At 37.8% G+C, this 13,111-nt stretch overlaps 1 protein-coding gene across 1 annotated transcript; it reads left to right on the forward strand.

Annotated features, from left to right (window-relative positions):
- The first annotated feature begins 216 nt into the window (after positions 1–216).
- Positions 217–12,682, forward strand: rsbn1 (round spermatid basic protein 1). The gene is made up of 7 exons (XM_084428263.1): positions 217–1,242; positions 1,991–2,619; positions 3,508–3,645; positions 4,786–4,928; positions 5,017–5,184; positions 5,296–5,404; positions 10,154–12,682. Exons 1-7 carry the CDS (start codon positions 660–662, stop codon positions 10,691–10,693), a joined length of 2,310 nt encoding a protein of 769 aa, XP_084284389.1. The 5' UTR covers positions 217–659; the 3' UTR covers positions 10,694–12,682.
- Positions 12,683–13,111: the final 429 nt, after the last annotated feature.

A 13,111-nucleotide genomic window follows, 5' to 3' on the forward strand; every position in this document is an offset into this window, starting at 1 on the left:
CAAACATTTCCATTATTTTTTGAAAATTTATTTAAGATTGCACCAGGCAAATTCTCCATGGCATTTATTCAAAACCCTCTTGCCATCGCTTCTCGTTTTAACGAGTCAGTGAATTGTTGACTCAAAAGCATCATAAACCGATTCGTAATCGAATCGTTCAGACCAGAGGTTCAACGGATTCCGTGAAAAGATCCGAGTCGCAAGAACGATTCGTTCATCGACATTTTTGATTACACTCAGACAGGCAGATGCGACGCACTCTTGTTGTAAACATAATCAACCAAAAATAGCGCAAATGACAGGCAAGAAAGCGTCCCACGTAGACGCCCACTGAAGAAATCCGACACCGCGCAACTATGACCTGGATGTCGTGTGTTGTTCTTTAGTTGGTTTTGAGCTTAACGTAGACAGAGCGCTTAGAAATATAAATATCTCAGCGAAACGGAACCGCCCAACCAACCCCTGAACCTGCTACAGCATTACGTCAACCACTGGACGAGGCGCGTGCAGAAGCGCACGCATCCCTTCAAGCGTAGCAGTACAGAAACATCACTACCCACAAAGCTATAGGTTGAGCGCATGCGCGTTCTGAGCGGGAAAACTACAAACGCATTAGCTCCGATTGGCTACTGACAAAAGAACTACAGCTCCCATTAGACATGCGCAAAAAGTCCCTTTTAAAGCCTTTTAAATTTACGTGCAAAATGGCTGCACAGGTCGATCTGCTACGCGTCAAAGTAGAGGAGAAGAGCAGGGACAGCTTTGACAAAGCCACCAAAGAGAAGAAAAAGAAGAAAAAACGAGAATGTTCGCCGTCCGATGACAAGCGCGAGAGATCGGAGAAGGAAGCGAAGAAAATAAAGCTACATCACCACCAACAGAATCACCAACATGCCCAACAACGAGCGCATCCACCGCACCAACAACAGAACAGCCAAGCGCGCAACTTCAGCAAAGAGCAGGCACCTGTGCAACACCGCCATCCCCTCCATCATCAGCTCAACAGCACCAAGAAAGAGTTACCTCCGGGCTGGCCGCCGCGCAAAGTGACACCAGCAGCCCACGTCCCGCAGAAGACGGTCCTGCCGCCTTCCCCGCTGTTCACTTTCACGCCGCTCAAAGTAGCGAAGGCCAAGCCCCCCAACAACAAGCCCAAACACATTGAGAAGGACGTGAAACTTAAGCCCAAGAAGGAAAACGCCGAGGCGAACGTTAAAGTGGAGGAATGCAAGAAGAAGAAAGGTAACTTTAATAGCGTTTGCACGTAAGCCAAACGATTTTACATTTCTGGCTGGCTTCCAACTTGAGAAGTGAGCGGAGAAAGTGCCGTTAGCCTCAGCTGCTAACCCATGCGCGCACGCCCCCATTCACATAAATATTATCGAGGAAGAAAGTTTTCACTGCTGTGAAAGTACATTTTAATGAAACGTATAACTTATTATCATTTTCTCTGCTTAGTACAAGAGGCGTTATCATTACATCTGTCTTGTTTACTAAACTCGCTGTTACTACACTAAACTGTAATATTAAATGCATAAATAACGTGTTACTATTATAGTTTTTTTTTATAAGCACGATACCATAATAATACCAGAGTTTTTGGACACCATACAATGATATGCTTTGAAGCATTTTGCAGTATCATGTATGTATATGGTAACCATTCTGTACTACATTACAGTACCATAGTATTACCGTATGTTGTCATGATTGTACCATGTTACCGCCAAAGTACTTTTTAAAATAATTGATATTAGTTGGTTAATAACAACAACTGTTATGGTATTGTACCTGAAGCTATGGTCTCCAAATGCCCAGAATTGTGTTGAATTTTGATCACCCCAGAAATGATCTAAAAGGTTTTCAAGGAGAGACAAAATCATTGATGTGAGGTTTTGTTTTTCTTTTCATGTTTGCAAGGTAAAGTCCTAGAAGCTATGTACAGTTGATATTTATCTGATGTTCTTGTCATTTCTGTTGATCTTTTCAGAGCCCCACAGTGAGAATGGCAAAACCCAGACCCTGGAGGAATACCTCCTAAAGAAAAAGAAAAAGAAGAAGCGGCATCGTGAAGATGAGCGTGGCAAGAAGTTACGCGTGCACAACAAAGAGGTGCAGACGGTGTGTGCAGGATTGACAGGAGATGCTCCACCTCTTTCTGAAGACCCTGTCTTACATGCGTACATCAAAGATGAAAAGCCGTGTCCGGGCTTAGATGAGTACCACACCCCCAAAGGTGGGAAGAAGCTGTTCCTCTCGCACCAAGACCACTTCATCCGCAGCTCGTGGCTTCAGACCAACTCCTCCTTCAGCAGACTCATCCATGAGGAAAAGCAGCCCAATGGAGGGGCGTCTGTACTACATGCTTATGCAGATGAACTGTCCTTACTGCAGCCTGAAGACACTGAAAGATTTACTCAGGAGTTCCTGGAACTCGCCTTTGCTGAACACCCTAAAGGAGCTGCGCGCTATGCACTCGCCGTGGTGCATGGAGCGGCTGCCTACCTGCCCGATTTCTTGGACTACTTTGCCTTCAATTTCCCAAATACGCCTGTCAAGATGGAAATCCTTGGTAAAAAGGACATTGAGACCACCACAATTGCTAGCTTCCACTCCCAGGTAAGGTGACGCTTTGAAACAATCTGTATTGTAAAAAGCGCTATATAAATAAAGGTGACTTGGCTTTGGCATGCCGTGCCGTTTTTTAAAGCAGGAATGCATTGATGCCTTGCGTGGGTGACTAGCCAATGAAATCTATCAAATCTATTTAACCATTCTTACTTCTAGAGGACTGTTAAAGCAGCTGCAATTTTTATTTACACAAGTCAGGCGGCTAGAAGGTGTCAGTTCAAAGTACATGAACAGTCTTGAGTAAGTGAAGCAGAGCAAATTTACCCATGGCCAAACTGTTAGGCTGTTTCTCTGGCGTGTCAGAGACTAAATAAACTGACATTATCAAATTCATTCTTTCAAGAAGCACGAGAATCACATATTGAAGTTCATTTTCTGGTAGTCTTAAACACACCATATTACTGTAAATATTTCCCTATGGCTTGTTCTCACCAAGAATGAAAACTAATGTTTTAATAATCTTTCTAACTTTATTAGATTAGGGAAGTCCACACCACAGTTATACCAATAACGACATATCATTGGAATCAATTTTTCCAGCCGATGAACGATAAAAACATTGACAACTGATCAAAATCCACCTGACTTTTAAAGAGCTTGAGCATTTAAAGCAGCTAACGGTATAACTGCAGCGCACCCTTATAATAAACAGAACGTTATCATGCATTGGTGTGGATGCTAATATAAATATAGTTATTGTTATAGTTATCATGCTTGACGTAAACAGTCCTTTAAACTATTTTTTTATTATGAAGCTTTGAAAAGACACACACGCTGAACTTTGCATTAAGGTTCATCTTTACCCATTGCAGCACTAAGATAAAAAGTGCGTGTTAGGATGTTGTTTCCTGGCTCTGAAGTGCTTTTGTGTTGCAGGTGAGCCGAACATATTGCTCTGGGACATATAGAGCTGGTCCCATGAGGCAGATCAGTCTGGTCGGTGCAGTAGATGAGGAGGTGGGCGATTTCTTCCCGGAGTTCCTGGACATGCTTGAGGAGTCTCCGTTTCTTAAGGTTTGAACATAATCTCTCATAGAAGAGTGAGTTTGAAAGTCCTTGTGCTGATGGTGTACTGTAGTGCAAACGGTGTGTTTCAATTTTCTATTTGCCAGCGGTGTTTCTTAGGTTTTTGGATCCAGCTAAATAGTGTTGTCTTCTTGCACAATTATGTAAAGATTTTAGTTGCATCCCTGTACTTTTAAAGACCTCTAAACATCAAAATTGGAGATCTATACACTACTGTTCAAAAATGTGGTGTCTGAAAGTTTTTCTTCTTTCTTTTTAAAAGAAGCCTTGTGCTCAGAAAACTGCGTTTGTTTAATCAGAAATAGACAATTTTGCACAAAAAAAAAAGTTTTTTTTATAAATATAATTTATTCCTGTGATGGCAAAGCTAAAATTTCAGCAGCCATTACCTCAGTTTTTAGTGTCACATGATCCTTCTGAAATCATTGAAACATTTCTTATCAATAAATCAATTGATAAAAGTAACATTATAAATGTATTAATATCTTTGTAGTCAATTTACTTATCAATTTACCGTAATGCATACTTGATGAATAAAGGTTTAATTTATTGGGGAAAAAACTTACCCCAAACAGTAGTTTTCGTCCAAGAAAACGTCCTATAGGAACTGTTGAGCAGAAAGTAACGTATTAGCTAATGACTAATAAATGGTCGATATTAAACCATAATCAATCATTTCAAATGCTACAAGGGAATTTAGACATTATAACATTATATTGTAGAGTATGAAAAATTATTAAATTACATTTAACATTTGTTAACAAATAAGTGTTTTTACAAATTACCTTGAGTATGGCAAAGGCAAATATCTAAATGTACAAAGGAAAATGAGCATGATGTAAAATTAGATATGCAATATCCATACATTTAAAAAAAAAACTCTAATATTAGCCATTAACTGATATATGCATCCCGAAGTATAAATAGTAAGCTGCAAGTCATGGCTGAGATAAGTCTGCTTTGAGATGTTCCACCTCAACATCCTGTTTCAATAGGAACTATGTTAACATGGAAAAGAAAACTGTGTTTGTTTAGTTGTTTCTTGCCATTCATGCATTGAGACGGTGGTCAGGGCAAGGCTACGGCATGGTTCTAACTTCACGACGAATGTTTTGTTTGTCTGTGCAGATGACTTTGCCATGGGGAAGCCTGTCCAGCCTGAAGCTTGACTGCAGGTCCCAGAGCGACGATGGTCCCATCATGTGGGTGAGACCTGGAGAGCAGATGGTCCCCACAGCTGATATGCCCAAGTCTCCATTCAAGAGACGAAGGTATGCGCTGTTTTGATGCTGTTGATATTCAACCTCAAAAAAGACTTTCATGGTAGCGCCTTACCAAACGCTTTCTTTTTGGTTGTAGATCAATGAATGAGGTCAAGAACTTGCATTACCTCCCGAGAGCCAGTGAACCACGCGAGGTGCTGTTCGAGGATCGGACACGAGCCCACGCGGATCACGTTGGCCAGAGCTTCGACTGGCAGAGTACAGCAGCTGTGGGTGTCCTGAAAGCAGTGCAGTTTGGGGAATGGTGAGTGCAGCCATCTGCCACGCAGAAACATATTCATGTGCTTGTACATGCAGAAAACTGTATGTAATTAACTAAAGATAAAATGACCTTTGATGTTCTCCTCTCTCATAGGAGTGACCGGCCACGGATAACCAAAGACGTGATCTGTTTTCACGCGGAGGACTTCAATGACGTCGTTCAGAGGCTTCAGCTAGACCTGTTTGAGCCACCTGTGTCACAGGTAGGAGCTGTTAAACTGCTAAACAGGACAGACTGTAGTTATGTGTGTTTATATTGCCATGTTATATTGCCATGTTAGCCATGTTCATGGCTAACATGGCAAGTCGGGTTGTGTAAGCACAATTTATGAGGGAACATGCAAGTTTTTCACTCTTTTCCACCTTGCTTTTAAATCGCTTGCGGTGTGTGTCCACTGGCGCGGAACAGAGCAAGCAAGTGCTTTCTAAAAAAATGTAAACAACGGTGGGTTAGCTAGTGATGTAACCGGTATTGCGGCAGAACACCGGTAACACTGGCAACTCGACTATCGCAACAAGCCTAAATGTTACCAGCAGCACTTTCTTGCTCTCTCTTCTTTACAACTTCGAGTTAACCCGTATAGCAGTGTGTATTTTAATCAAGAAAGTATATAGTCCGTTGTGCTGCATGTTTTAGAGCAAAGTGTGTCATTTACACACTTGCAGCTTATAATGCAGTGTTTTCAGCTTCTCAGAGCGGCTCAGTTCATAGTACACGCGGTGAACTCCATCTCTGCATGTGACGAGAGTTAAACGCGCATTTGGGAATGCAATATGTTTTAACATGCTTTGTTTTGGGCATAAAATTTATTATATTCCTTTTCAGGATATTTGATTAATTTACAACTTTTTTGTGGATGGGTGATAACATCATTTAACACAGATGTGTAATGACAAGTGTTTGTAAACCTGTTGTCACAGACACTTAAAGGTCTCCCTGCAGTTTTCTGCCAAAATAAAAGCTTGAGGGTTTAACTCTTGCAAGTGAACACATTAAGTCATAAGACTGGTACATTTACAACTAAAGTCAAATAATGAATATATTTTTATAAAATATAAATTTTAATATTAATATTTTAAAGTGCATTTGTTTTGCAATAGTAATACATTTCTGTCTTAGAAATAATATAATTAATTATAAATAATAGACACATTTCACGATTCGATTCCGATTCACAAGCTTGCTGTTCAATTCCAATTCGATATTGATTTATTTGGATACATGTCAGGTACAGTACATGTACATTTTCTCAAGGAAAAAAATCTCTCAACTAATGCTGTAAACTATACAGGAAGTCAGTTGGTATTTCATTTTTATGCAAACACTTAAATTACACACAAGATTTTATAATAACAAAGTTATCATAATGTAAATAACGTTTTTATAATAATAAAGTTATAATACTAACTTTATAATTACATAATTATGTTTCTACTCCAATTTGTTTTTTGAAATATAAACCTTAAAGGTGCTCTAAGCGATGTCATGCGTTTTTGAGGCCAAAACATTTTTAGTCACATACAGCAAACATCTCCTCACCATCCGCTAGCTGCCTGTCCCCTGAACACACTGTAAAAAACCACGGTCTCTGTAGACAGCCCAAGCTCCACAAACAGCAACAAAAACAAAGTGGGCTAGCCCGCACCACGAAACATAACAAACTGTTCCAGCCAATAACCGACAAGAAAAATTTGAGGTGTGGTTTGGGGGTTAGTGCGCCGGATGAGGAGGAGGGAGGGTCTAGCTAGCCTCCGTTTTGTTTGACAATACTTTAAACGTCTACAAGAAGTGACGTCACCCAACATCACTTAGAGCACCTTTAAAATGGTGGCTGTCATAAAAACCTGTCGGAAGAACTGTGAAATGGCTCTTCTGAGGTAAATGTAACATTACTTGACGTTGTTTACTAAGCTGATGTCGTTCTGCGGTTGAAACACTGATTGAGCGATTACATGAGACATGCTACGGATTTCGGTAAGTTGTACAGTATATTTCGACATGCCTTCTGATGTTTATTTCGTGCTGTAACTTGTAGTAAAGCGGAAGAGATGATCCGTTCTCGTGCTTCAGGCTGCTGTTTCCTTTGATCTGAGGTGGTCATGCTCACGACACATTGAAGAGGGCCAAAATGATATTTCATAATAAAATGGACAGAATTTGAAATTTGAACTTCATATCAAAAGTAACAAAGCACATAGCTTATTGCGATTTATTGGATGGGAGGCGTTACAATGTTCTGTTCGTTCATCGACTGAAAACAGCATAGACTAAAAGATTGATTCTTGGGATTTAAAAATCGATATCGCTTCATAAAAATGAGAATCAATTAAAATCTAGATTTTTTTTTTTTTTTTTTTTTTTTTTTTTTTCCCAGCCCTAATAATAAAAATATATGGTCCCACTATCAGTCGTATCAGCTATCAGTCCTGAGGAATGTCCTGAGATTTAGTTAATCAACTTCGATACTTATCACAATTTATGCCTCTAATGTTGTGGCAGTTTCTCCCCACAATCTTTTTGTATTGAACGTAGTATCATGACAGCAGTAGCCTCCACTATATTTTCATCTTTCATATATTTTTCAAGGTTCTGTGCAGAAAGCTTGTTTGATTGTGAAATATTCAATTCTAAAGATGAATGACAGTAGTAAAATATATGTTATTCTATTTTGGTGCTAATGTCAATCAAAAAGTCTCATTTGTCAGCTAAACTAGTCTAAGAACGGCCTAAAATAATCAGTTATATTTATGTAATATTGCATGATTTGAATTTTAGGTAATTTGTCATATTTTTATAAACAACATTTTGAGTTGAAATTGAATTGAATTAAATTCAAGGCATCTAAAGGGGTTAAGTTTTGATAATCCATTATTTATAATTATTTTAAGAGCACAATCTGATCTATTGATGGCACGTGGTGTTGGATGAGCAGTAATTATTGCATGAATCCTAACTAGTGTTGTCACGATACCAAAATGATTGTTTCGATACCGATACCAAGTCAAGAATTGCGATTTCGATACTTTTTCGATACTTTTCCTGAAAAGGGAGAAACACTCTCAAATATCATTGCTGTGCTTTATTTTAAAACCGGGACAACATTCTAATCATATAACACACTAATAAATGAACATACAGTACCAGTCAAAAGTTTGGAAACATTACTATGTTTAATGTTTTTGAAAGAAGTCTCTTATGCTCATCAAGCCTGCAGTTAAAAACAAACAAAAAACAGTAATATTATGAAATATTATTACAATTTAAAATAATGGTTCTCTTTTTTAATATATTTTAAAATGTAATTAATTTTTGTGATGCAAAGCTGAATTTTTATCAGCAAGTACTCCAGTCTTTGGTGTCTTATGATCCTTCAGAAATCATTCTAATATGATGATTTGATACTCAGTTATTATCAATGATGGAAACAGTTGTGCTGTTTAATATATTTTTTTGGAATACTTTTTTCAGGATTCATTGAGTAAAACGTTAACAGCATTTATTCATAAAAACAGCATTTATTCAAAATAAAAACATTTCTAACAATATAAATCGTTACCATCACCTTTTATCAATTTAACGCATCCTTGTTGAATTAAAGTACTAATTTCTTTAAAAAAAAAAAGTTATCGTTCCCAAACTTTTGAACGGTAGTGTATATTGTTACAAAAGATTTCTATTCTAAATAAATCCAGTTCTTTTTAACTTTTTATTCATCAAATAATCCTGAAAAAAGTATCTCAGGTTATAAAAAAAATATTAAGCAGCACAACTGTTTCCAACATTGATCATAAATCAGCATATTAGAATGATTTCTGAAGGATCATAAGACACCAAAGACTGGAGTACTTGCTGATGAAAATTCAGCTTTGCATCACAAAAATAAATTACATTTTAAAGTATATTAAAAAAGAGAACCATTATTTTAAATTGTAATAATATTTCATAATATTACTGTTTTTTTTTTTTTAACTGCAGGCTTGATGAGCATAAGAGACTTCTTTCAAAAACATTAAAAATAGTAATGTTTCCAAACTTTTGACTGGTACTGTATGAACAGCAGATATATTAAACATTTGAACAAAATATGAAATATCAAAATATAAAAAAGAAATTAGAGCAATGACATTCAAGGTAAAAAAATTATAAATTTAGCAGCATTATCTCAGTTATCATAAGAAACATAAGAGTTACCGGTAATAACTTTATCTTTATTATGAACTTTCAATAAAAATATGAACAGCGATTATATTAAACAATGTTTAATATTGGTAACATATGATAAGCCTCATTGGTGATATATTTGAGATATGGGGAGAGAGTTGTGGAAGGCCTATACTTCATGTTAAACATAAATATATAGCAGCAAAGACAACGTCGGCAGTGTTGACGGCAAAATAGGCTACAGAATATTTCGTTCTGTACTGACAGGTGCAGTATTTGAAAATCAAAAAAAAAAATTTAATTACATTTATATCTGCATTTATGTTAAAACCTAGACTTTCAAACATCAAAATGTCATTTATTAATATGCATTCGTGTCAAAATGACATAGAAACATCTTTTCCTATTCTATTTTGCCTGGAAACGATTCCAACACGCTTGCGTGTCGCGTGAAAAATAGGCGTCGGTTCTATTCTAGCATACACGCGTTTTCCGCGCGGCTCAGGCGCGCGTCACGCAGGCAGTGTGCTAGCTCTTAACATGGGAGCTGAAATAAAAACGGACACACCACGCAGCCAGTGTGTCGCCGGCCTTACAAATCTGGAACGCGGTCATTCTTAGAAGTATCGATATAAATGTAGGTATCGTGACGTTTTTAATTTCCAAGAATCGCGATACTTTTGAAGTATCGGTGCACCGTGCAACACTAATCCTAACGGGTGTGGAAAGGACGTAAGGACAGGCAGGTTTAAAACACGTCAGTATTCTCACAATGCCCCTCTCTTTACAGTGTGTCCAGTGGGTGGACGATGCCAAACTCAACCAGTTACGACGGGAAGGCATCCGCTACGTTCGCGTGCAGCTCTGCGACGACGACATCTACTTCATCCCCCGCAACGTGATCCACCAGTTTAAAACAGTCTCGGCCGTGTGCAGCCTGGCGTGGCACATCCGTCTAAAGCAGTACCACTCTGAGGAAGAGGAGTCAAAGGACGTTAAGACCAAGGACCTGTGTTCCACATCATGTCCTCCCCCTGTTCACCCGGACACCAAAGTCACCTCCTGCGCCCATCTACAAACGGACACGGCACAAGGTGGGGTGGCGAAAACGGACGAGCTGGTTTTCCAGAGGCCCGCTACGCCACCCAGAGAGCCACAGCCCGCGGCTCCGCAACCGGCTAAATCCGCCCACACTGTTCCCGCCGCTCCCTGTTCAGAGACCGGCCCTCTGTCCTCGCCCACACCAGAGCAAATGCTTCCACAGGCTCCCGTCCAGCCTGCATCAGACTCCTCACTCAATGGCAGCAGGTCCACGGATTTCCCCAAATGACTTCCGAATCCTTCATTTTGCGGAGTGGTGGAGTTTTAATTCACCTGACAGACTTTTCTGACATTCCACAGTGTAAAAAAAAAAGGAATATCTGGACTTCACCTAAAAACGATGAAGACTGTATATTTTTCTTTTTTAGATTTTGGTTAAGAAAATGACCCCGCGAGTACTTTTTAGGTTTTTCTCAGCCAAAGTATTTAATTTGAAATATATTTTTGCTGATTACTCAGTATTGTTTTATATTTGTTTATATATTATTATAAATGAGATGAATTATCTCTCAAGAAGGACTTTTCATTGTTGTGTCCCTGGCCGTCATGTGCATCTGCTAATTGGTTTTTACAAACAAGGAAAAAAAAGTGCCTGTCACAAGTGAAGAGCAGCAAGTATGTCTTAAAAGAAAAAAATAGGCTTTTTTTTCTTCTTCTTCTTCCCATGATGTAATGTCACACTGCAGTATCTGACGTATTTAAGATAGACTAGAGAGAAGGTATCAATTTCAAGTGAGAGATATTTGCTTTTTCTTTGATCATCCTCTGGTTTTGGATTAAAACACTTTGCTTGAAGGAAAATTAATTATTTTTTTGAACGAGTATTAGCAGTAATTATCAAAGAGGAGCCTGTGCATTACCTCTCACGTATGCAGGAAATAGGATTTGGCCTTTACAAGAGGGTTGTTCATTTTAATTATTTATTTTTGTCCAGAATAGTCAGTCTTTTAAGATCATGGTCATAAATTTATTTGTCATGTTCATTTTCTGTCTGAAGTCGTGTGTGTACAGAAGCCATTGTTCATTTTTTTTATATATCTTTATTTTGGACAGGAAGATATATTACATCTAAGACCGGACGTTAGCAGAAAACTAGATGGAAATGTAATAACCAAACCTGCACTCAGGGGCAACATACTGATGCCTTTTCATTTGGTCAATTCTTATTCTTCTGTGTTCACTTTGTAGTTTTATAGTAATCTAATCCATTTCTTCGGATTATTGGGATTTGATTGACTTATTGAGCTCTTGAACCTATGATTCTGACATGTTAGAATGAGTTTAATGTAAGGCAACGGCCCCTTGATTCAAATGGTTCATCTAAACATGCTTCCATTGAGATTTTACGCATAATCCTGCTCATACTATCATAGTAGTTTTAGAGTCCGAACTGATTTTATTTTTTAAATCATACTTTATTATTCTCTGAACTTTTGTGTTTTTTGTCTTTCTTTGACATGTCCCCATTTTTAAAATGTCCCAAATTATTATTCCTGTTGCTTTGGCTATTTTAAGCATTTGTTGAATTTTTTTCTGAAAATTAGTGAGTGCAAATATGAATGAACTCTATTATAATAATATAAATGAAGGGGGTGAATAAATTCCTGCGCTTCTCTTGTACCAGAAAACTGTTATTGTATGTTGCTGTTCCCATAATCTGCTACCCAAATCAAACCGAAAAATTTTCTCCTTCAAAAAAACATTTGATATTATTCATAAGTAAAGTAGCAGTACTATTGCATAACACTTGTTTCTTATGTGTTTGAACTGAAGTTGTCCATGGTCATTTATGATAAGCATTCTAGGGTGACTCTGCTATCCGATTTAGTTGGATGAGTGCAATTTAGCTTTCACTTGCCAAGTGTAGTTGCGTGTCAATGTTTTTGCACATGTCAGTGTGGTTATTTTGAATGGGATTAAGTCTTAAAACAGGCATTCAATGTTTTTAAAGGGTTGTGGGCAGCAGTTTTGCTTCTCCGTTGATGCCAAGTATTGCTGATGACTGATTTGAATGTAATTTCACACCAGCAAGCCAATCAGTCTACATTGATTATGGTTTCAACAAAACGATCTAATGGCTTTCCCTAATCAAATGCATCCTGTAAAAAATGAGTGCCTTCTATCGAGTCTTTAATTGTCTGCTATTAAGCTAAATGATGTTATACAAGTTTGTACAAAGCATTAATTGCGATGGAATTTCATAAAGTCTGGCAATAAGTAATGATTGGGTATTTATTATTGTAAAAAATGCTAATTCTACTCATCCAGGATCAAGTGAAGGTGACCATTTTATCGGCCACCAAAGGATGACAATGCAAAAACTATATATATATATATAGAAAAATTGGTGGTAAATTAAAAAATCATGTGCAATATGAATCATATCATGCTACTTATATTTCCCACTGTTTTTAATTAGGATTACGATTATATATGCTGGAAAGGCTAAACCGTAATAATTTCCCCCACTATTCAGTGGCATTTTCTTAGATTCTGCAGATTAACCGTTTTGTTTAATGAAAGAAAAGATCCTTTCACATTTCACTCAATACTTAAATTGGGAGTCATTATTTACCAAAAGATGAATCTTCCCATATATACAGACATGTTCTCCCCTCAGTATCACACGACTATGCTTTTACACCTT

Source organism: Rutilus rutilus (assembly GCF_951802725.1).
Source record: "Rutilus rutilus genome assembly, chromosome: 13".
Taxonomy (NCBI): domain Eukaryota; kingdom Metazoa; phylum Chordata; class Actinopteri; order Cypriniformes; family Leuciscidae; genus Rutilus; species Rutilus rutilus.